This window comes from Schistocerca gregaria, chromosome 4, assembly GCF_023897955.1.
Source record: "Schistocerca gregaria isolate iqSchGreg1 chromosome 4, iqSchGreg1.2, whole genome shotgun sequence".
Taxonomy (NCBI): domain Eukaryota; kingdom Metazoa; phylum Arthropoda; class Insecta; order Orthoptera; family Acrididae; genus Schistocerca; species Schistocerca gregaria.
In genome coordinates this window covers 430,158,296-430,182,775 of record NC_064923.1, presented here as the reverse complement: position 1 = coordinate 430,182,775, position 24,480 = coordinate 430,158,296, and the positions used below count along the sequence as shown (strand labels likewise).

At 38.9% G+C, this 24,480-nt stretch overlaps 1 protein-coding gene across 1 annotated transcript in view; it reads right to left on the bottom strand.

Annotated features, from left to right (window-relative positions):
* LOC126365886 (helicase SKI2W) overlaps positions 1–24,480 on the bottom strand; it is a 155,122-nt gene that overhangs the window by 52,933 nt on the left and 77,709 nt on the right. The window contains exon 12 of the mRNA XM_050008586.1: positions 15,551–15,828. Coding sequence (XP_049864543.1) covers positions 15,551–15,828 — 278 coding nt within the window. The remainder of the gene's footprint in view (positions 1–15,550; positions 15,829–24,480) is intronic.

The following is a 24,480-nucleotide window of genomic DNA, read 5'->3' as shown; positions in this document are numbered from 1 at the left end:
GTGTGTTGGCAGAACAGAAGGCCTATGTATTGGAGTAGGGGTAGGGAGGGAGGTCAGAGGGGTTACGGGAATCAAGGATAAAATGTTGTAGTGAGAGAGTTCGGAATCTATATGGCACCACTGTAATGCAGTCACTAAACTGAAGCACATCATGTAGGGCTGCATGCCCTACAAATGGACAGTCCACCTGCCTGTAGACCAGTTTGGCGATGACCATTTTCTATATGTTTAATCAGTCCTTCCAATAATGACCACTGTTTTAAATTTTTTTTGCACTTTTCCTCCAGGCAGTTTGCCTTGACTTCCCTACATTTACTATTTATTTCATCTCAAGTTATTTTTATTTCTGTATTCCTGTATCCCCCTGAACCTGTTTGTACTTCCTCCTTTTGTTGATCAGTTGCCACTATTTAAGTTCCAACCCTCATACATTTAAGTGTTGCAAAGTCTTTTCTGAAAGTATTTGTTTGGAATATAATCTTATATTGAAGTGAAAGAGAGATACTTAACACCACAGTCAGGAAGAGGGCAGAAGCTTATGAATTGTCGAGCTACAGTAGAATGCTGAAGATTAGATAGGTAGATTGAGTAACTAATGAAGAGGAATGGGGCAGGGGGAAGGGAGAGGGGGGGGGGCTGAGTAAGCTTTATTGCTCAACTTGACAAAAGAAGAGATAAGTCGATAGAAGATGTCCTGAGGCATCAAGAAATAGTTAATTTGCTTCAGGTGGATTTAGGATACAGCACCTTTGCAGATGTGAGAGACTTCCACAGGACAAACTAACTTGGAGAGCTGACAACAACAAAAGCAACAACAACAGGTAGTGATCTAGGACTACACGGTCATACCCACATAACACATATTTAGCAGTAGCACCATCATCCGTGGGAGCAAGCTATAGCTGTGGTATGAAGACCAAGTACCTCTGACCTTTCCACCACATCTATACTTGGTCTGAGTAAGAAATCCACACCACCATCAGGTACTAAAGAAATCAGGAAGGAAATATTTTAATAATTCAGGATTGCTGTGACAATTGTCAACCTAAGTGTATCAGAACTTGGCCACAAGGAAAAAAAGTTTTATAACATATTATTACACGTAACAGCATTAAAAGAGACTCAAACATATTGCAGGCTCAAGTTTTGGAGCTGTGAGCAGTGACCGACAGTAGTAGGGTACTTACTTTGTATACAGTGTTTAGTTCAGTTGGTTTTTACCTGTGTAAAAATAACAGTATATTTGTCTACACTGACTAGCATATAGGAGACACTGAGTCGCAAACAAGCACAGTGGGAAAGAAAACTATAAACATTTTCAGTTTTTGGACAAGGTTTCTTCACAGTTACCTTCCTCGCACCTATATCTGTCTTTCCAACATCTGTGATTGCCTTTTTTTTTTAGTTGAACCCTGAATGGCCTAGGGCAGTATTCCTTATTGCAGTATCCACATCTTTAATAAATTTCAAATACATCTTATTATTCCTCAGTACTTCAATGTCACTTTTCCTTCCAGACTCATTCTTCCACACAATACTCTTAAACTTCAGTCTGCTCTTCATCATTACTGAATTGTGAGAATCTATATTTGCTCCTGGGTATGCCTCACAATGCAATATCTGATTTTGGAATCTCTGCCTGGCCATGATGTAATCTAGGGGGAATCTTTAAGTGTTTCTGCACCTTTTCCATGTACACTTTCTCCTCTTGTGATTCTTGAACAGAGTATTCATTATTACTAGCTGAAATTTATTGCAGAACTCAACTAGTCTTTCTCCTCACTCATTCCTACCACCAAGTCCACGTTCTCCCATAACTCTTTCTCTTACTCCTTCCCCTATAACCACATTTCAGTTGCCCACGGCAATTATGTTACCATCTCCCTTTACATACTGAATTACTCATTCAATATCCTCATATACTTTCTCTCTCTTCCTCATATACTTTCTCTCTCTTCCTCACATACTTTCTCTCTCTTCATCTTCTGTTTACAGCACCAGCATGTATAGCTTAACTACTGTTGTTACCATTGGTTTGCTGTCAAATGTGATGAGATCAACCCTATCACTGGCAAACTGTTCACAGTAACTCACACTTTGTCCTACCTTCCTATTCATAATGAATCCTACTCCAGTTATACCACTTTCTGCTGCTGTTATATTATCCTATATTCTTCTAACCAGACATCTTTATGTTCTTTCCATTTCACTTCAGTGACCCCAACTATATTTAGAGAGAGCCTTTGCATTTCTCTTTTCAGATTTTCTAGCTTTCCTGCCACATTCAAACTTCTGACTTTCCTTCCTCCAACTCATAGAGTGTTATCCTTTCATTCGTTATTCCATCTTTTTCTCATGGTCATCCCCTCCTCCCCTTGGCAGTCCTCTCCCATAGATCTGAAAGGGGGAACTAATCTGGAATCTTTTGTCAGTGTTGAGATCATCATGACATTTTTTTCAATTATGGGCCATATGTCCTGTGGATTAATGCAATCATCATGCCATTGATCACTGCTGAATTGCCTTTTGGGTGCAGTTCCCCACCCCAAGGGCAAGAGACAGACCAGAATCTCTGTCCACTTCTCTGCCCTCTATGACACGGTCATTGGCAGAATGACAATACTTTTTATACTGGAAGTCTTCAGCCACCATTACTGATGATTTTAATCAAAATTTGAGCACACTAGGTTTGAACTCGGGAACCACAGGCTCAGCCATTTCTTTTTGTAAGATATGTAAATTACCTTCCAAATACTGAAGGTAATGAACCATTCATTGCGCCATGCAATGTTGATACATCTGGTCTTTACTGGGAACAAGATGCTAGTAATCTTCTTCAGGAAGTCAAAAGAAAAAGTACATTCTGAAAATGAAAATGTAGGGGGTTAACCTCTCAAAAACAAAAGTAATGTACTTTCGACCTCAGGGCTCAAATGAAATTTTGGAAGGAAAGAATGTCTGCTCGATAACACAAGAGCTGCTTGCAAGGTTTTAGGCTTAGGGAGGGGAGGGGAGGGGAGGGGAGGGGAGGGGAAAGGGAGGGGAGGGAGGGGAAAGGGAAGGGAGGGGAGGGAGGGGAGGGGAGGGAGGGGAGGGAGGGAGGGAGGGGAAAGGGAGGGAGGGGAGGGAGGGAGGGAGGGGAAAGGGAGGGAGGGAGGGAGGGAAAAGGGAGGGAGGGAGGGGAAAGGGAGGGAGGGAGGGGAAAGGGAGGGAGGGAGGGTGGGGAGGGAGGGTGGGGAGGGTGGGGAGGGAGGGTGGGGAGGGTGGGGAGGGAGGGTGGGGAGGGTGGGGAGGGAGGGTGGGGAGGGAGGGGGGGTGGGGAGGGAGGGAGGGTAGGGGGGAGGGGAGGGAGGGGAGGGGGCGAGGGCGAGGGCGAGGGCGAGGGCGAGGGCGAGGGCGAGGGCGAGGGCGAGGGCGAGGGCGAGGGAGAGGGAGAGGGAGAGGGAGAGGGAGAGGGAGAGGGAGAGGGAGAGGGAGAGGGAGAGGGAGAGGGAGAGGGAGAGGGAGAGGGAGAGGGAGAGGGAGAGGGAGAGGGAGAGGGAGAGGGAGAGGGAGAGGGAGAGGGAGAGGGAGAGGGAGAGGGAGAGGGAGAGGAGAGAGAGAGGGAGAGGGAGAGGGAGAGGGAGAGAGAGAGGGAGAGAGAGAGGGAGAGAGAGAGGGAGCAGCGATCAACATGTGGAAATGAATGCTGTCAATTTCAAGAACAGGTTCACTGAATAGTTCTTGCCATATCTTGCTTTGAAGTTGGTTACAGTAATAGCCAATGCTGTTACATACAGAAAACGAAGTACAAACACCAGAAAAGCAGGTATTGTGCTCTGGCTTAAAATATAAAACTGCTCTGCACAGTATGAATCAGGCTTGCGTCGAACTCCTGCAACTCGTTAATTTAGACAAGTTGCTCAACAGCATGTACAAACTTTGTTGTTTTCTTTCTTTCTTTCTTTCTTCCTTCCTTTCTTTCTTTCTTTATTTTTTTTTCTTCACATGAATGGGGTTACAAGATTTTGTGTTTAAACCCTCTCAGTATAATTGGGTTGGATTAATTTGGGCACTAGTTAAAAATTATGTGGTGGAAAGAACAAGACAATGCAGATAATAAATACTTGAGCATGAAGTAATAGACAGCATCTTCCCTTCAACATGGGCAGATTGTAGGCTGCATGCTGCATTGCTTTTGGAAGAGGTCTTTGATAAGGAGGTGAAGGTAGATATTGGTAGTAGGCAATGAAAACCTCTTAACTCCATCTGTCTGTGAAAATCTCTTAACTCCAGAAACTAGTAGCTTCTTTGTCAAAGAGAGATTTGAGCGTGTGTGGGATTTTCTAATTTGTCAATAACTAGGCTTCTACTATGTAATTACTCATGTAGCAATGTTACCTCTATCACTTTCTATATCTTTTAAGAAATCATTTTTGCTTATCCTGTAAAATTTAACAAAATAGAGGTACAAGGTTTTCATTGTCTACCATCAATATAACCTTGAACCTATCACCACAAATTTGTAATCACAAGTTCAGATACGGACTCAGACAGCAGTCATGATGATATTATGATGTAGACACTGGTACAAGGTAAGGTAATAATAAATATTGGTTTTAATGACTCATGAATTAAAAAATGTTTTTGTTTGTCAAAGCTTCAAGGCCACCATAATCTGCTTGATTGCCCCCACACAACAGCAAGTGTCAGCCAAGTACTGCCTCCAAACAATGCCTGGACATCACAGGTAAAGTTCAGATGCAGTCCACGAAACACATTAGGGCCTCCAATTAATTGCTGCTTATTAAATTGACCAGCAAGGTCAATCTCAATAACCTTCAAGCTGCGATACACAGGTACACTGCACCGCCAGGTAAAAAAAAAAAAAAAAAAAAAAAAAAAAAAACACACACACACACACACACACACACACACACACACACACACACACACACACACACATTATTTTTTAATTCTATGGAACAGAAGCAATTGTCAAGAAAATATAATGATTTTGTTTGGTGTTTGATGATAAATATTGTAGCCAGTTTCGATGACCTTAGCGTTATACAATTCTCTTTTTCAGACAAATTGCATTTTGACATATTCATAAAGTTGTGTCAGCTGTTCTTGCCTTCCAGCATCACACGCCAGCTGTGGAGCAGCACATCTCTCATGTAGACAGTTGATTCAAATCGGTTTTAAAATTTATGTTCTTCTCATAGATATGAACGTATAATACCATGTTCACAGGTAAATGCAACTGACTGTTGTGTGCAGCAACACACACTGGCAAAGTGGACATGGTTTGCTCACACATTGCCACTGCGCTACACAAACCTCATCCCCTCCAAACTTACCTGTTGCTGTGACTCTCTCCTTCCTACATGGCATGATCTAAAGAAGAAACACACACTGAGAGAACTAGACAAGTGGTAGCACGAGAAGTTACTCAGAGAAACACTGTCAGTTGTAGTTACTAGGCAAAATTTTGTTACCCTGCTTGTGATGTGCTTTAACAAAAAATAAACTACAATGGCTGAAGCAATGTTGTGGGAGGTGTGTTGCAACATTAAGTGAGAAGAATGATCAAGCCTGGGTCTTCCAGAACTGGCAGTTCTCAAGGTCTATGGAATTTTCATGTTGCGATTGGAACATGAGTACAACCACTAAAGCTGATGTGGCCGTGAAAGCACAAATAAGACAACGCCAATGTTATGTTTCTAATTTCCACATCATTAGACAAAGATCAATTGTAAAAACCATTAGCTTGTGAAATAACATATGCATTCTGGAACAAGCTGCATTTGGTCCACAACTAACAATCAGAAACAAGTAAGTTAACATTAATGTAGCATTTTCATGTCTATCAGATAGATACAAATGATTTGGTCATTACGCACATAGCTAAAGTCCAAAATCTGCCATCGCAGCTCCGAAATGTTTGAGAAAATGTATCAGACATAGTGACAATGATGAAAATCACCATATCATTGACTTTAAGGTACAATGCATTTAAAATGGCATGCCAATTGATCAACAAAATGTGGAAATACTGACGGAATGTTTATTACAGTAGAGTACCAAAATCAGAAAGTTTGTGTATGGATCCTGAGATGTCACATTCAATTAGTAGCAGCACAACACCAGCAACAGAAGAAGTTGATGACATATGCCTGGAGATCACTTATGACATGGCTACAATATCTCTACCATTTACAGCTATTGCTTAGCATGGCTTACTGTGCTGATGCAATGTCTTTGTCTACCTGAAGTTCAACTATCTTTACTGCTGCTGACCAGCACACAATCTTTATTCTTTTGCATATGTTTACATTGTTTTCAAGGAAGTGTTTTGTGCCTTGAGTGTGTGTGTTTTATTCAAGAAATGAAATTCATTCATCATATGTTGTTACAATTTAATCACAGCCTGTCCAATAGGTAATAACACCAGAAAAACATTAATTTACTGTGATAAGGCTTTACGTTCTTTGCATCAATCAAATCTCCAAAGGGCATTCAGTTACATTGAAGGCTTTAGTTGGAAAGTGAAAAAGTAAAAGATGTAGTGAATGAAGCTTTCCAGCACCAAACAATCTGATGGAGGTAATTTTCATTTATGGAAGTATCAAATGGAAATTATCTTTTGAGTTGAGAAATTGTTAGATGTTGTTAACAAAAGTAAAGTAAGACTAGTGAATGCAGGGGTGCACAGAACTTGCACATCTTATTTTGTCTGGTATGGAATTTGACCAGCTGTAAACTGTTATAGCATGTGCTACAGCAAATGTACACGAAATAGGCTTAAGATGATTCAAGAGTCACGATCCACAATAAATAAAGCAGCACTGAAACAACAGTTCTTTAGTTACGAGATGGCACTCTGTGATACTACTGCACAACATATTAGTAAAGTTAAAACATTAGCACTGTCACTTGCAGATGTTTGTGAACCATTGGGAGATACAGACAAGACTGCCAAAGTTTTAGGTGGGCTTCCGGCAAAATATGGTCCCTTTGTTATAAGGTGGGACTCGTGTGATGAAAAGAGGCACACTTCTGATAATTTAACAGCAACGTTACTGACAGAGGAGCAACATTTGCCGCAGACTGATGAAATGACGACTGCATTTGCTGCTGTTAATGGTAATCACAGAATGAAAAGCTTCAGCAATTTAAGCAAAAGTTCTGTGAATAAGAAGAATGTTGAGTGCTATTATTGGAATTATAAGGCTGAGTGCAAGGAAAGACTGATGAAATAGTCAAGTGAAATTCAAGAACCTAAACATCAAGTTCTGAGTGCAGAAATTAGGAACATTTTAGCTACTAATTGTGAAAATGTTTGACTTGCTGATAGCACATCAAAACACATGATGTCACACAAGAAATGGTTTTTAATGCTTAAACCACTAGGGAAGTTTGAAGTTCCTGTTCACAAAAGAGATAATTCAAATGTGAATGCTCAAGGTATTGGATCAGTCAAGTTGAATGCACTAGTAAATGGTGTAAGGGAACCTTGTACACTGGACAATACATGGTGTGTAATTAGTTTGGAAGTCATATTTAACAAACAATAAGATCAATGTACTTGGTGAGGGGCTGGGGGCAAGTGGTGTAAAAGCTGAAAATCAGTGTTATGGGATGTTATTTTGTATGGAAAATGTGGAACAAGAAATTGTGCATCATCTGACTTATTGCACAAGAGGTTGGGAGATGTCTATTCTGAAAACTTAAAGAGAGTGCCCAACTGTAGTTTGATTCCAGAAATAAAATCAAATGCCTTATGTAAGCTTTTAAGTTTTTCTGTGAAACATGTCAATATGATATATACTGCATAGGAAGGGATTTAGATCAAGTTTTCAGACTTGTGCCTGTGCTCCAGAAGAATTTATTCATGCTGATGTATGTGGATAGATACCACACACATCACTAGGTGGACCCAACTATTTTGTTGTATTTGAAGATGACTGTACTTCATATAGGTTTGTATATATTCTCAGGGTTTCAACAGTTGGGGGAAGGGCGGGAAAGGATTAAGTTTTAAGTTATTAGTACTGTAAATGGAACAGACTTGGTTAATTATAAGCTTCATAACCATTTCAAGAAGCCTGGTACCATCCATGAAACTGGTTCACCATATACATCAGAGCAGAATAGTAAATCTAAATCTGAAATCAGATCTACAGTGAAAAGTGCTTGAACAATGCTTATCGATTCTGGTCTTCCAAATACTCTTTGGACAGAGTTGGCAGTACAGCAGTCTGTACATTAAATCACTGTACATGTAAGCGTAATTGTGATGAGGTGCCTTATGCTTTGATTGTTTTGTTTTAGGGCACACAAACAACTGGGGTCATATGAGCCCAAGTCAAAACTATGGAATACGAAGAGAAAGAGGAGTTAAAAAAACGACTACATGTCAGTCCCAATAGACGTAAGAGAAGACAGCTAAAAACAGGGGCATGGAGAAAGGTCTATAAAATACATTACAGAGAAATGGAGGTTCAGAACTAAAAATTAAATGGCCTTAGCCATATTGCTATGAAGGATAAAAAGAAAAATCCCAGTTGACAGCCCACGTGCTGATCACTAAAACAGCCAATAACTCAGATGGCAAACCCAAGTAGGAATGTAAACAGTTAAAAAATGGGCATTCTGTCAGGAAATGGCAGACAGTTAAAATATGGACATAATGTACACAAAGTGGTGGGGGAGCACCACTTCACAAAATGCAATGGTTAAAAATGCAGTGCCCAGTATGCAATTTAGTTAAAATGACTTCCTCACAACAGGAAGGCAGAGAGGAGATCGTCCAAGCTGCTGGGAGAGGCTGATGTGGAGCTTATCACGAAGGGAGGACCAATGGTGATGCCAAAGTGACACCACCTCCTGACAGACAGCATCACAGAGATCATCAGTGGGAATATAGGAACTAGTGGGCTGAGGTATGAGGACTGCAGCCTTGGCAGCAGTGCCAGGAGCCTCGTTTCCTGGCAGACCCACATGACCAAGAACCCACATAAACATCACAGTGGCTCTATATAGAGTGAGCAAGTGACAGTTTTCCTGGATCCGTTGCACAGAGACTTTGAAGGGCACAGAGTGTTGAGCAGAGGACACAATTGAAGAAGCCTGTGTTGCTGGATGTACTCTGTGGCCTGATACAGTGCAAAGGACTCTGCTGTAAATACTGAGCAGTGTACCGGAAGCTGATACCGAAAAACGTCAGTGCCAATGATGAAGACACACTCGACACCATGGGCAATTTGAGAAACATCAGTGTACACAAAAGTACTATTGCAAAGTTCCATGTGAAGGTCATGAAATTGAAGGTGACTGAGCGAGGCTGGAGTAAGCTTTTAGGAAGCACATGAAGTCCAAGGTGAACATGGGCCGCTGCACAAAGCCAAGGTGGTGAAGGGTTCACATCCACCAGGAAAGCTGCAGTTAGTGTCAAGTTAAGCCACCAGAGCAACAGCCAAAAGCAGACTCCAGGAGGTAACAGAAAAGAGGGACGCACCCCATACTGGCGATCAAAGGAGTCATCGAAGGAGGCGGCGTAGGATGGCTGGCCAAGCATGGCAAACGGCATGCATACCTGCTGAGGAGAAAGTCACAGTGGTAGGACAGTGGTAGATCAGCAAACAGACTCTCAACTGAGCTAGTGTAAAAGGCACCAGTAAGGATGGTGGGAGAAACCAATTGCCACACTAGAAATTCATACAAACGGTTTTGTCAGTGGAGATGCCTTATGAGAAATGAGGATTAAAGCATATGAGAAAATTTGGTGCTGAATGCTTTATGCATACTGGTAAACAATTTCAATCTAAATTTCCAAGTAACTCAAAGAAGATGGTACTGGTTGGTTACAGTAACAATTATAGGCTATTTGATCCTGCAACAAGGAAGACAACTGTGGCACAAGACGTTATTTTCAATGCAAATGCCACAGGATATCCTACAGAACTCAAAGCCAACAACATTATATACGAATACAGTTTCCTGGCATGAATTATAACAACCTGTTGAAAACAAAGAGGAATTTGTGCAAGACCATGAAGCCTATGTTACTGATTAGGCTTCTCAAACAGGGAAAAAACTTCAGGCATCATGATAAGTTTTGCACTCCTGTTCATTTCTGAAATTATCTGATTTATGCAGCAATTATTGATCATGAGCAAACTTTCAGGGAGCAATGAGAGATGCCATATCTTCATTGGATCTAAATCTTGCCAGGTAAAATAAATGCATAAATAAATAAAATAAATAATACCTGGGTTTTAATGTATCTATCTCCAGACTGCCACACTGTTGGTTGTAAGTGGTTTCACAAAATTAAAAGTAAAATAAGTGGTAGCTTAATGAGGTAAAAAGCTAGATTATGTGCAAAAGGCTATTTTCAGAAAACTGGACTTGATTATGGAGAAACCTATTCACCTGCTGTTTGGTATGGATCAATTCACATTCTTTTGGCTTTGGCAGGAGTGCACGATATGGACATGAAGCAATTTTATATGAAAACTTATTTTCTCAATGGTGATTTGCACGAAGATATGCATGAAACATCCTGAAGGCTTCATTAGTGAAAATGCAAATTTACTACAAAAATTAAACAAAAGGAGAGAATGAAGACAAGAAATCTATGGAAAATGTTCCATTTCATGAGGCTGTAGGTAGACTGATGTTTGCTGACACAGTGACATGACCTGATATTTTTCTGCCAAGTTAAAGTCAGTCAGTTTCTTAACAACTCTGGGCCTGAGCATTGGACTGGTGTTAAACGATCCTAAAATATCTTCAAGGTACAACAGACAGCAAAATTGAACACTATAGTAATAAGCTTAAACTTCATATGCATTTAGATGCCGATTTTGCTGGGGATACTGATACTCACATCTCGTAAAATCGGGTATACTGCCGGTGGTCCGCGTCTTCCCAACACGATAATTCGACGTCGTAACTAGGCGTCTTCATCAGGTGTTCCCTGAGACTGGTTGGCGAGCTGACCTCGTCCCGTATTTATGCCTGGGCGGTGTGTGGTGCTCCCTATGCAGTCAACGCCCGCTGTGGCCATTTTTGTCGGTGGTATCAGTCTCTAGGCCCCTTGGAACTGTCAAGGATGATTTGGGGTTAAGGAAACCTGGTGTCTACCATATACCGTGTGAATGCGGGATGGCTTACATCGGTCAAACTACAAGAACAGTTGAAATAAGATGTAAAGAACACCAGAGACACACCAGGTTACGACAGGTAACTAAATCTGCAATAGCAGAACATTGCCTTGGCCTTGAGCACACCATTGAGTATGACAAAACTAGGATCCTGGCTCAGACCCCCTGATTCTGGGCTAGTGTCATTAATGAATCGATTGAAATCAAGATGATGGAGAACTTGATCAACCGAGAAGCAGGATATCAGCTTAGTACTGAGTGGAATCCTGCTTTGGAACTACTACAGAAACAACGGAAGGAAGTTCCATCCTCCAGGAATGAACTACAGACGTCCAAGGGTATAAGTAACGGAACAGAAAGGCACACGCGACACCAGGCGGCAGCAAGCTCCTTGGAGGATGGCCATCAAAATATGCAGCTCCAACAACAGCCGGATGCCACAGGAAGCGCACCTCACAGGCGCATACTGGGTTCAGAAGGCCAATGGCTCGGCCACGAGGGAAACTCGCCACGGTCGCGGACAGCATAAGGAGCTTCTGCAGAGCTAGGATTGCGCCTATCGGGCGCGGACCCAATAGGGAACGCCTTGGGACGTCCGATACCTCAGAAGAGAGCCGCAACGGGAGCGGACCGAAGAGGAAGCACCTAGAGACTGATACCACTGACAGAAATGGCCACAGCGGGCGCGGACGGCATAGGGAGCACCACACACCGCCCAGGCATAAATATGGGACGAGGTCAGCTCGCCAGCCAGTCTCAGGGAACACCTGATGAAGACGCCGAGTTACGATGTCGAAATATCGTGTTGGGAAGACGCGGACCACCGGCAGTACACCCGATTTTACGAGATGTCAGCAAATCGCCAGGAAAGTCTTAGAAATTACATACTGATACTCGCTATTCAACAACAGGCACTGACCAGTGGACACATTATATGGACATCTTGTAGTATGCAAAAATGTGTAGCCAGATCTATGAAAGAAGCAGATTATGTTGCAGCATCTGATACAGTTACTGAAATCAACTGGCTTTGTACACTGTTAAAGGAGCTTGGAGTTAACATGAGGCGACCTACACCATTTCTTGTTGACAAGCAAAGTGCATTACTATTAATGAGAAACAATGAACATCACAAAAGGATTAAACATATCGATATAAAGTCCCATTATGTTCGTGAAAAAATAAATTATGATACTGTTATTGTTTCTTATGTTAAGCCAGAAGATCAACTGGCACCCGGTTTACAGAAGCACTGTCAGGCTAATTGTAAATCACCATTGATTGAGTCTTTAAAACCTACAAACAAGAGTGGGAGTGTTGTGTAGTATACCCTGTTGTGCTGATATAATGTTTTCATATGCCTGATGTTTTACTATCTTTGCTGCTTCTGACCAGCACACAATCTTTTACTCCTTTGCACATGTTTACATCGTTCTCAAGGGAATGTTCTGTGTCTAGAAATTTTAAGTGAGAAAGATGTGAAGCTGATTTCATTAAATATTATGCGTCTAATAGTTTCAGGGGAGCAGTTTCTGTTCCTAACTCAAAATGCTCAAGAAACACAATGTGCAAAGGAACTGGAATCTCATGAGGAGAACAAAACTTGGAAGATTGTTCCTAAAACCAGTAGTCAGCAAGTTACTGGCTCAAAGTGGATCATTCAAAGTCCTATCTGATGCCAAAGGCAAGACTGCTCTCTAGAAAGAACAGCTTTGTGTGAAAAGCTTCGAACAGGAGTATGTCAACTATATAGTATGACTCTTTAAGAGTTTTCCTGGGAACTGTCACATAATAAGATCTAGAGATGATACAGTTCACATTTGCACTGCATTTCTACATGGCAACTACCTGAGGGGGTGGTATTGTCACAAAGTATCCTGTAGTCTTAAAGCTTGAGATGTCACTATACAAGCTCAAGCAAGTTCCTTCATGCTAAAACAAGAAGTTTTTAAATTTTCTTTTTCAGCTTAATTTTCAAACAGATGACACTGATCCCCATTTGTTACATGGTAAAATCAGTGGTGTAGTTGTTATGTTAGCATTATATGCAGATGATGAGCTTATGGCATCAAAACAGAGAGAAGTGATTCATAAAGCTGTCACATCACCAGACAAATCTTTTTGTATTATAATCAGAGATGATCATTGTTTCATGAGATTACTATCAGAGATGGAAGTGGGAGTGAGTGAGATCACGCATGAAAGAAAATGTTAATATGGGACACTGACACAAAAATAATAATTGAAGAGTTTGGCATGAGTGATGCAAATGGTTTAAGTGTTCCAGTCGATCCTAATGTACATTTATTATCCACCAAGAAAACAATCCAAGGTTGAGAAAATACTGTACCATGAGCAGTAAGATCACTTATGCTTTTGCCTCTTATCCACCCACAACCAGGCATTTCATTTGTCAACAGTGTGAGCTGGTTTCTCAATGATCATAATAAGGGATATCAGCAAGTGGTAAAGAGAGTTTTCTGGTATCTGACTAAAACAGAAGATGATGGTATAAAGTACTCCAGCAGTGTTAGAGAACTAAAGTAGTTTATTCAGATGCTGATTAAACTGGTGACACCATGTAGCAAAAATAAATTTATTTATTTATTTGCAAAACTTAATCATGTAAAAGGACATACACACTTGGTGAAACAGCAAGGGTGTTATAAAGGTTGACCGTGCTTCCAATTAGGTTCAGCATGCTTAAGGATAAAGTTTCTAGTTTTCAGAGATGTGTACACATTTACTCTTTGTTCATCATTATATGCATTCTCTGTCTTTTGTCATTCATTCTAAAGGACACTAGTTCAGTGTAATAAATCTGATACTAACAACTAGTTTATTTGCTTGAAGAAGGATAACCTCATATCTAAATTTAGAAAGAGTATGGATAATATATTTTGGACCTGTGTACCGTTTTCTGTCATATGATATTTTACTACGGGGGAAACATGTCAAATATCAATGAATGAAGTCTTCGTATTACAGAAGAAAGCATTGAGGATAGTAGCTAAAGTCAAATTGAGAACTACATGTGAAGATTTATTTATAAATTTTAATTTTCGACTGTATATGCAATGTGTATGTACTAAACAATTAAAATAGTAATAGAGGACGTAAAATTTACTAGCAGAAATATGGAATTTCATGATAAAATACATGGAGGAGAGAAGATTTTCACTTATACTCTAGAAGAGACAGACTAAGGAAAGCAGTCCATGAATCAAAGGAGTCATGTACTAGACTCCTTTTTAATCACTGAGCTCAAAACGGTGGTGGTTGAAAAATTTAAGAGGGCTCAGAAGAAATGGCATCTGTAGGTATCCATTTGACGCAGAACTGAATCATGGAGCTGAGTAAAAATAAGATCTAAAGCACTGTACTATCAGTGCTTTTTCCTATAAATGTAACTGTGTAAGTTAAGAATGTGTGCATTTTAAATCCACAGTGTTATGGTGTTAATTTGGGTTTCAAAAGAATTACATGTACAGTCTCATACTTTTAAGCTCGTGTATGTTTTGTCACATTTAATAGCAAATAAATAAGTAAATATAATAGATGGAAATATTCCACATGGGAAAAATATATCTAAAAACAAAGATGATGTAACTTATGAAATGAAAGTGTTGGTATGTTGATAGAGACACTAACAAACACAAACACACACACACACAAAATTCAAGCTTTCGCAATCCACGGTTGCTTCATCAGGAAAGAGGGAAGGAGAGGGAAGGCGAAAGGATGTGTGTTTTAAGGGAGAGGGTAAAGAGTCATTCCAATCCCGGGAGCGGAGAGACTTACCTTAGGGCGAAAAAGGGACAGGTACACACACACACACACACACACACACACACACACACACACACACACACACACACACACACACACACGTCTGCTTTTTGTGTGTGTGTGTGTGTGTGTGTGTGTGTGTGTGTGTGTGTGTGTGTGTGTGTGTGTGTGTGTGTGTGTATCAGCGCGATTGTATACCTGTCCCTTTTTCCCCCTAAGGTAAGTCTTTCCGCTTCCGTGGTTGGAATGACTCCTTACCCTCTCCCTTAAAACCCACATCCTTTCGTCTTTCCCTCTCCTTCCCTCTGTCCTGATGAAGCAACCGTGGGTTGCGAAAGCTTGAATTTTGTGTGTGTGTGTGTGTGTGTGTGTGTGTGTGTGTGTGTGTGTGTGTGTGTTTGTGTTTGTTAGTGTCTCTATCAACATACCAATGCTTTCATTTGGTAAGTTACATCATCTTTGTTTTTAGATATAAATAAGTAAATAAATAAAAAAAAGGTAAGAAGAAGAATTCAAACACGGAATTACAAACATGGCCCAAGGGAACTTTTCTCTTCATGTCAATCTTGTCCTTTTATCAACTAACAGCAAAGACAACAAGTACATACCCTCAATGTGTTCAACAGTTCAATATATTCAGTAGCTACATCATAAAATGCTGCCATTTCTGAGAAGAGGGAGCCAAGATATGACTGTGAAGGTTGCTCAGCCAATTTACTTTCCACTTCCTGCAAATCTTTCTTTATCTTCTCCTCGTTTTGCTTTTTCCCAGATTCCATGAATGATCGGGACATCATGTCTTCCACAGAAATCTTCTCTACACGTAAAAGTCTCAGTATCATTGAATAAGTCAGTCGAAATTGGGACACCAATTCCTTTGGACTGCCTAAAACAGTGAAAAATTCACATTCTTATATACACTTGTTAGTTCCATATGATATATGTAAAAAGAAAGAACAAAAACAAATGCACAGTAAAAGATTAAAAAATAAATATGTTCAATGTGATAACGGAAAATCCTGGGTGAGTATGAAAAATGTTATGAACATAGACAACTGCTCACAGTACACAGAAGTGCTGAGCAGTACACTGACAGATAAAGACGAAACTAAGCACTGTAGTTCGTCATTCAAACTTTTGCAGTGAGTGGTTGTCTTTATTCATTATATTTCAAAAATATGGTATGGTGTGGTACATTAATTTTTTAAGCATTATAGACAAAAACCATTACATAATAGGGCAGCAGTAGCAGAAACAGAAAAATAAAGTTAGTAAGGTATGCATGGATGTGTGTTTAAGTGCACATTCATGTAAAGCTAGCACAAACGGTCCCATAGGACTGTCACTAAATATTTTTAAGTCTCTGGTCTGTTTTAATGTGAAAGAGCAAAGAAATTATATTTGCCATAATTTAAATGAGTTTACAGAAGAGTTTGGTAGTGTGAACATATTGGAGAATACCTTCAGTGATTTAGATATAAAACCAATATTTTATTTGACCATGATGGACAGATTTTAACAAGATCAAGAAGAAAAGTCCTGAATCACAGAATCATGAACAGTGACTCGATCATGGTGTTAAAAAAATGCTGGAAAGAGATTTATAAAACAGAGCAGAGATGGAAAATTTAACTCTTTTTTAAACATGTTTTTACAGCCCTATGAATTTCATTTCCCCTGAAACCAACCAAGGGTAAAACTGAACAAAAGCAATGATAACGGATGGATAATTTCTCAGATTAACATATTTTATCCAGAGAACAATCCTTTGAATGTGTGGGCCACAATATTCTACTTAACAAACTAAAATTTTATGGCATTAATGGCACCTCTCTTCCATGGATGGAATCTTACCTTCACAACAGAAAGCAGATGTTCTCATTCACAGACTGTGTCATAGGTATGAAACAAGCCGCAGAACGGACCAATGTAACAGAGGCTCCACAATGATCGATACTGGACCCACTCTTGTTCTTAAGCCTTCATAAATTATTGAGCTCGGCACAATATCGCTGTACAGAGGTGTGTGTGTGTGTGTGTGTGTGTTAGTAAGTTGTTCCCTTCACTTCATGAGAAATTAATGGTAACATACAAAATGAATCACTATGTGTAAAATATTCCCTGTGGCCCAGCTAGATAAATTAAAATGGAGTGAAAATATAGAAAAAAATATTACATTCAGACCAGTATGATATGTTCTTAGAATTGTCTCTTTTAGGGTATACGCTTATTTTTTCGTATTTTCACTGCCTGATGTCTTGTAGAATAATTCTTGTAGGCAGTGCATCTAAAGTACATGAAATATTTATTCAGCACAAAAAAAGCTGTAAAAATATTGTATCAAGTAGATAACTGCAGAAGGATGCCCTTATGTTGTTGGGGAGGAGGGGTGTGCTAGACTTGTGAGTGTGGAGTATTTTAGTATTTTGGAAAGACTGATGGCAACTTACAAGTAGCAATAAAAAAGGTTCCAGTTCCAACTCTGTTAAAAACCTGTGTAATACTGACTTTTAAATGGTTTTCTTGGAAGAAAAACATCTGAATATCTTTTCCTTTCCCCTCAGAGCTAAAGAGGGATGTGTGGGATGGGGTGCCCTCTCCACAAGCCCCCAGATATGGGTGCCCTTGAGCTGCAGAGACCTTTTTAAGTACCTTTGAATTCATGAAATCACTTCCATACACATTTGCGCATACACAAACAAAACACATAAATTGAACACTACTACTATCAAGTTAGGAGACTTGCATATAAGTGAGACAGAAAATTATTAATTCTTGGGCATGATGGTAGATAGGTACTTGAGATGGGAGAATAATACAAATAACAACTGTCATAAAATATGTTCAAGAGTATTTTCATGGGAAAAATACCATGTCAGTAAACACACAAACATTACTAACATTGTACCACAGGCTAGTCCTTTTGAACTATCATATGATATCCTGGTTTGGGGGACTACTGCAAATGTGCATATACAAAATATTACTGAAGCTGTACAGTATACAGTATAACAAAATGACTTCCTAGGTAATCCTGCAGAACTGAATTCGGGGAAATAAACATACTAACAGTATCATCACTATAGGTGTCTGAAACAATTATTTCCGCAAAAACTGTGCTACATTGTTAAACAGAGATGCACAGGACTGTAAGATATGTAAAAGAACAGAGATACACAGGAGTGTAAGATATGTAAAAATGATTATTACAATGATGGAAACCAGCCCAAATTAACTGATGAGTAGCCTGCAAATGGTGGGTGCTTTCTATACAATTGTTTATCACACTATACAAAAATGACAGAAAATATTGCTGTTTTCAAAAGTGAACTAAAATGCCACTTGGTTAATATCTATCCATATAGTGTTGAAGAATGTTTTGCAGCTAAAAATTAAAGTAGTACATTTGTACGTAACAGTATAAATGTGTGTAAAAATTTTCAGAAAGCACCAATTGACTTTAATATATGTTATATTCATCTGTATGCAATCATTGTTCTTTTTTGTTATTTTAGCATAGATAAGAACCAGTAAACCCCTGATTGAACAGTCAAGCTCCCGCATATGAAACAGCTTCAAACATCTGATTACAAATGAGTTAATATGTTAAATATTTGACATTACACATAAAAACCACAAAAGTTTGAAATGATGCTTAAACTTTGTTGTGAGTCACAAAGTTCTGTAATTATTAAACACTAGTTGGATATGGTCTAGATAATTTGTGCCCAATTCTAAGCAAAAAGCAAGTTTTTAATACTTCTCGATGTTTATGGTGTCATATCTCCTGAACTATGTGCCATACAACGATTTAATTTTGTATATACATTCACTGATATATGTAGGTACTGTCTGCATAGCGTGTTGCAAATAAAGTTAGTAATAAAGAAGTAATATATCAAAACTCCATGCCTGATGTAGAAGCTTTACTGCAGAGTATTTTAAGCAGAAGCTAGTTTTTTACACCTCTAAATGTCTATAATGTCCTATCTCCTGACTTAGGTGTCATACAATGATACAATTTGCAAGTACATTTAGTAGTATATGTGGATACTGTCTGAAAACTGTGTTGGGCAGTAATGAAGTAATAAATTAAAATGCCTTGCCCGATGTAAAGTTGTACTGCATCAACAGCACAAATGTAGTATTGATAAACTTTTTCTCCTTTCATCACTTTGTGAAGGTTTGAAATTATATGCAAAGTTTGTTGTAAGTTCTTAAGTGCTCTCATTCTCAAGCAATGGATAAATAAAGCTCAGATATTCACTCACTGCCAGGTATGCTGCCTCAAGAGAAACACACAGTTTCTAACTTTAACACTTGTCTTATTGTGTTCAACTTTTAACACAAGAATATACCTCTTAATGAGTACGTTATGAAAGAATTTTAAAGTTTTAAATTCTATCAATAACTGCACAAAGTATTGAAAATCAAATTCTTGTTGGACCTGAAAGATGTCAGATAAGCAAACTGCAACTAGATCCAGGACAATCGCTTAGTAATGTAGGCCTAAATGGAATTCGTTGAAATATATTTGTGTAGCTCCATGAATCATACTAATACAATCTGTGCATTTATCAGTGTTTATACTAATACAATCTGTGCGTTTATCAGTGTTTTTAGCTTCTTATATTAAGATAACTATATATTTTATTGACATATTCATATAATTTAAAATAAATAAATAAAACTCCACGTAAACATGACATATTGTACAGAATGGCCCATAGACAAATAAAACTTTTACTATTTACTCATCAGTGCCTCTTATTTAGAATTGGTCAACTCAAAAATAGGTTGTTGTAACAATTTGTAGGGATGGAATGAATATACACATTCAGTAGCAGGTAAAGTAAGTGGTAGATTATGGGTCATGGGTAACTCTCTAAGAAAATGCAGCCAGTCTACAAAAGTGCTTACAAACACTTATCTAACTTATCTTAAAAGACTGGTCAAGAATGTGGGACCCATATCAAATAGGACTAACAGGAGCACTGAATGTACACAAAGAAGGGCTGCACAAACAGTTGCAGGTTTGTTTGGCCCATAGTAGAGTGTGTCAGAGAGACCGAAAAAACTGACCTGGCAGACACTTTTGTTTATTTATTTTCTGTCCATATAACATGAAGCTAGACACAAACTGTCCTAATTATAAAGTCCCAAGAACCAGTTTTAAGTGAGGTACTTTGTAATGTATTATACTTCTCCACACATGGTTCAAACAGTAATTGCAAAGACAAAATAGACTATGTACAGCATGCACAGAGGTGTTTATGCAATCATTCTTCCAGCATTACACATGCAAATGAAACAGGGAGAAGCCTTAATATGTGGCACAGTGGGAGGTTCCCTTCATCATACACCTCACAGTGGTTTGATGATTATTTCCTGTTGACTTTGCCTCCCTGTCTACAGTTCAGAGTGGAATTATGTACTCGAGTGCACAAGTATCCCACAAACACCTGTCTAACATAAAGAAAGGGATCAAGAATGTCAATCACTTAAAAAAATTAAAAACAAACCTCACTAGTCACTCCTACCTGTCATCTGAATAGCTAGATAAATGGAGAGAAAAGTTCAGTTAAGTGTTCAATCTCAAGTTACATGCTAAGAGGTAATGTATTACGAACAAGATTCAGTATTTACATATGTAAGCAACCACATTCTTTGAAACCAGAGTAAACAAGTAAATACTAAGCTGACACACAAGTATTCAATATAAATGATTACACAGCAGCTCTGTTGAAAGAAGTATTTTCCTTCTAATTTATTCGCTATAAGCACAGCTAGCATTAACAATTTACGCATACAACTTGAGATTTATGAATTGCTTGTCTTATGTTAATGCACATCTAGATTTGTTTCGCATCTCTGCATTTCTTCCTTCGGTGGAATGAATGGAATGGAATGGAATGGAATGAATGAATGAATGAATGTACACTGAAACATATATTCCAGTACAATAGGACATAAAGAGGGAGTATCTGAGGGACATGACTTGCAGGGGTGGAGTTGTTGTTGTTGTTGTTGTTGTTGTTGTTGTTGTTGTGGTCTTCAGTCCTAAGACTGGTTTGATGCAGCTCTCCATGCTACTCTATCCTGTGCAAGCTTCTTCATCTCCAAGTACCTACTGCAACCTACATCCTTCTGAATCTGCTTAGTGTATTCATCTCTTGGTCTCCCTCTACGACTTTTACCCTCCACACTGCCCTCCAATACTAAATTGGTGATCCCTTGATGCCTCAGAACATGTCCTATCAACCGATCCCTTCTTCTAGTCAAGTTGTGCCACAGACTCCTCTTCTCCCCAATTCTATTCAATACCTCCTCATTAGTTATGTGATCTACCCATCTAATCTTCAGCATCCTTCTGTAGCAACACATTTCCAAAGCTTCTATTCTCTTCTTGTCTAAACTATTTATCATCCATGTTTCACTTCCATATATGGCCACACTCCATACAAATACTTTCAGAAACGCCTTCCTGACACTTAAATCTATACTCGATGTTAACAAATCTCTCTTCTTCAGAAACGCTTTCCTTCCCATTGCCAGTCTAGCATAAAAAGAAAATTACATTAAACAGAATTTTTACAGCTAATTTAAAATTATCATGTGCAGTTGTGGAAGGCTCGCCACCTTCACACATTCTCTAGAACGTCTATTTCTAAGAATAGCATTTTATGCCTTAGTATAATGTTAAGGTGAAATTTAAATTATTCAGATCTTAATGAGATAAGGTATTTTCATCACCAGTAAATTGACAGAAGACCAAAAGAATTGCAAAACTGTATGTCAGAGCCTAAGGTCTCTGCACTACTGGTGGTCAGCACATGCATCAAGCTTGCTTGTAAACTTGGTATTTGCTCAACAGAGGGGCAGGGATTAACTCATGGCTTGTGTACACGTGCTCATGCGTAACTTGATCATACTCTTAACAGAAGGGAAATCAGCAAAGTGCGATAATTAATTACCTGTGATTAAAAACTGAATGCATGATACATAGATTTTGAATGAATACATTATTTCATTATCACAATATTTCAATTTTTGCATTTACTTGCTCTTTTGTTTCTAAACATCATAGTATCAGAAAATGGTCACACAACTCATTTGTTGAGAATGTCCCTAGAAGCAACACTTTTGTTTGTTATCATGCTCAATTTATAAAGTCATTTCATGACTATTAAGTGGAAGAAATAATATAATAACATGACTGCTACATATCTAGATTGCATTAAAAGTATCTTCAGAATAGAAAACTGTGTTTTCACAAATTATTTGCATTTTCTCTCTTATGGTATGACTGTCTTCATAAAATAATCCACTTGACCTTGTTATCGTTATGAATTAAGGGGGGTAGGACATCAAATGGGCCAACTTGGAGCAGGAGAGGCACCACAGGACATTTTAATTTCCACTGTCTATACTTTTACAAATAAATTCATAAAACGTTGTCAGCATGGCCAGGAAGGATTCAGGATTCACACTCATAGTATGGGAAGTTCAAAAATAAGCATTTTTTTTTTACATGTGAAATTTCATCATTTTTTCGCTTACTATTGGCTGCATTTGTTGCTATAGGTATACTTTTCTTCATAAGTAAGAGAGATTCTTTGATGAATTTTGCACAGCATACAAACCATACTTACAGGTGTATGAACTCTAGAATTCATTAAATTTATGAAAAAATAAATGAGCTGTTACATTTTAAACTTCAATTTTAGAAAAAAAACTCAAATTTTATAGTTAATTATCTCAATTTTTACCACCATTTTTAATAGATTTGGAAAATTCTAGAGTTTTGCATAAAGGATTCCTCTTACTTATGAAGAAAAGTGTTCTTATAGCAAATGCAGCTAATAGTAAGTGAAAAAATGATTAAATTTCACATGTAAAAAGAAGAAGAAGAAGAAGAAGAAGAAGGTTGTTGAACTTCCACTGCTATGAGCGTGAATCCTGAATGCTTCTTGGTCATGCTGACAAAGTTTTAGGAATTTCTTTGTAAAAGTATAGACAGTGGAAATTAAAATGCCCTGTGGTGCCTCTCCTGCTCCATGTTGGCCTGTTTGACGTCCAAACCTGGTTAGCAAAATGTCATTTACATCATCTGGATCGATGCAGCAATGCTCCTTTGATACAATTAAGCTTGTCTTGCTAAAATTTCTTTTGTTTGCAGCACTAATTGTGTCAGCAAACAGAACTTCTTTTGTCACTTTGGAGAGGGCACGGCCAACTTTGGAGAGGGCACAGCCACTGGCTTTCCACCAAGATAGAATGTTTTTGAATTCATTGCCTGGGCCATCCATGTTCAAATATCTCACAGATTCATCTTTAAGTTCACAAGTTGATTACTGCCTGCTGCAAAATGTTTTCACATGAGAGGAGATTAGATCTTGTTTCGAGTTCTTCCTGAACTAAGCTATCTAGCTTTCAACTAACAGTTGGATATATATTTTCTTGCTTTTCCTCACTCATGACTAAGAGTTGCTTGAAACATGAATGGAAAAATATAGCCATGTAGTGCGAATACTGCAGTTTCTTAGCGAACTTCTCCTTTAGGAAGTCTTCTGTATGTCCTGTCAGCAATTTAAGTACGACAGTCATCTTCACTTTGACGTTGCTATATAAACCAAATGTGCATAGTGCTACAAAAGACAGGGTCAGTACTGTTTCACCCTCCATATCATTTGTGGCTTCTTGAAAAGATTCCAGGAATTTAATTATACTACCGCAATCTTGATGGATTTATAAACATCTGGAAATTCTTCACTAAGAAACTTTTCACCTTATCTGTGCCTTAATGTTATGTTTATGCAGATATTTTTATGTTCGTCCCTTGATCCCTTACAAATGTCACTTTGCTCAGTACCAGACGAGATACATCTATCTAAGATACTTTTTTCATGTAAATCTGTAAGAATATATCCATTTGTTTTTATAACAATTGGAAACTTTGTTGTGGGAAGCATATTGTTAGTTCCTTAGTTCTTCAGAGACCCGTCAGCATTTCTAGATGGTAGCAGCTCTGATGGCCTTGCTGGTTCCCTCGATCAGGTCCTGTGTTGTGCAGGGTTGTTCAAGTTGAGAACATATTAGCAGGTGGGCCGGATCTTGTGTTGTTCCGCACTCACAGGATGTATTTCCATCAGCTGGAATAATGCCCCATTTTCACACATTGGTCTTGCATAGAGAAATGCCCACCCTAAGACGATTGAGCAATCTCCAAATAGGGTAGGGCAAATCGTTTCCTGGAGCTAGCTCTTCCTTTACAGGGATATCAAATGGTAGCTTGCTCTTCCACCTGGTGATGCGGTTAGACTCTGCTGTTCCCTCAAGTGGTTGAGTCCTGGCAATGAAGCTCTTTCTCAACTTCAGTCGAAGGACTACAGCCTGATGATCATGCAGTGAATGTTGGATGTTGCTTAGCCCTCTCTACACCAGCAGCAACAGCCCTTCTAATAGTGGGGGGAGCTATTCTAACAATCGGGTAGATTTTATGGACTGGAGCTTCATACATCCCGACAAGATTCGGACA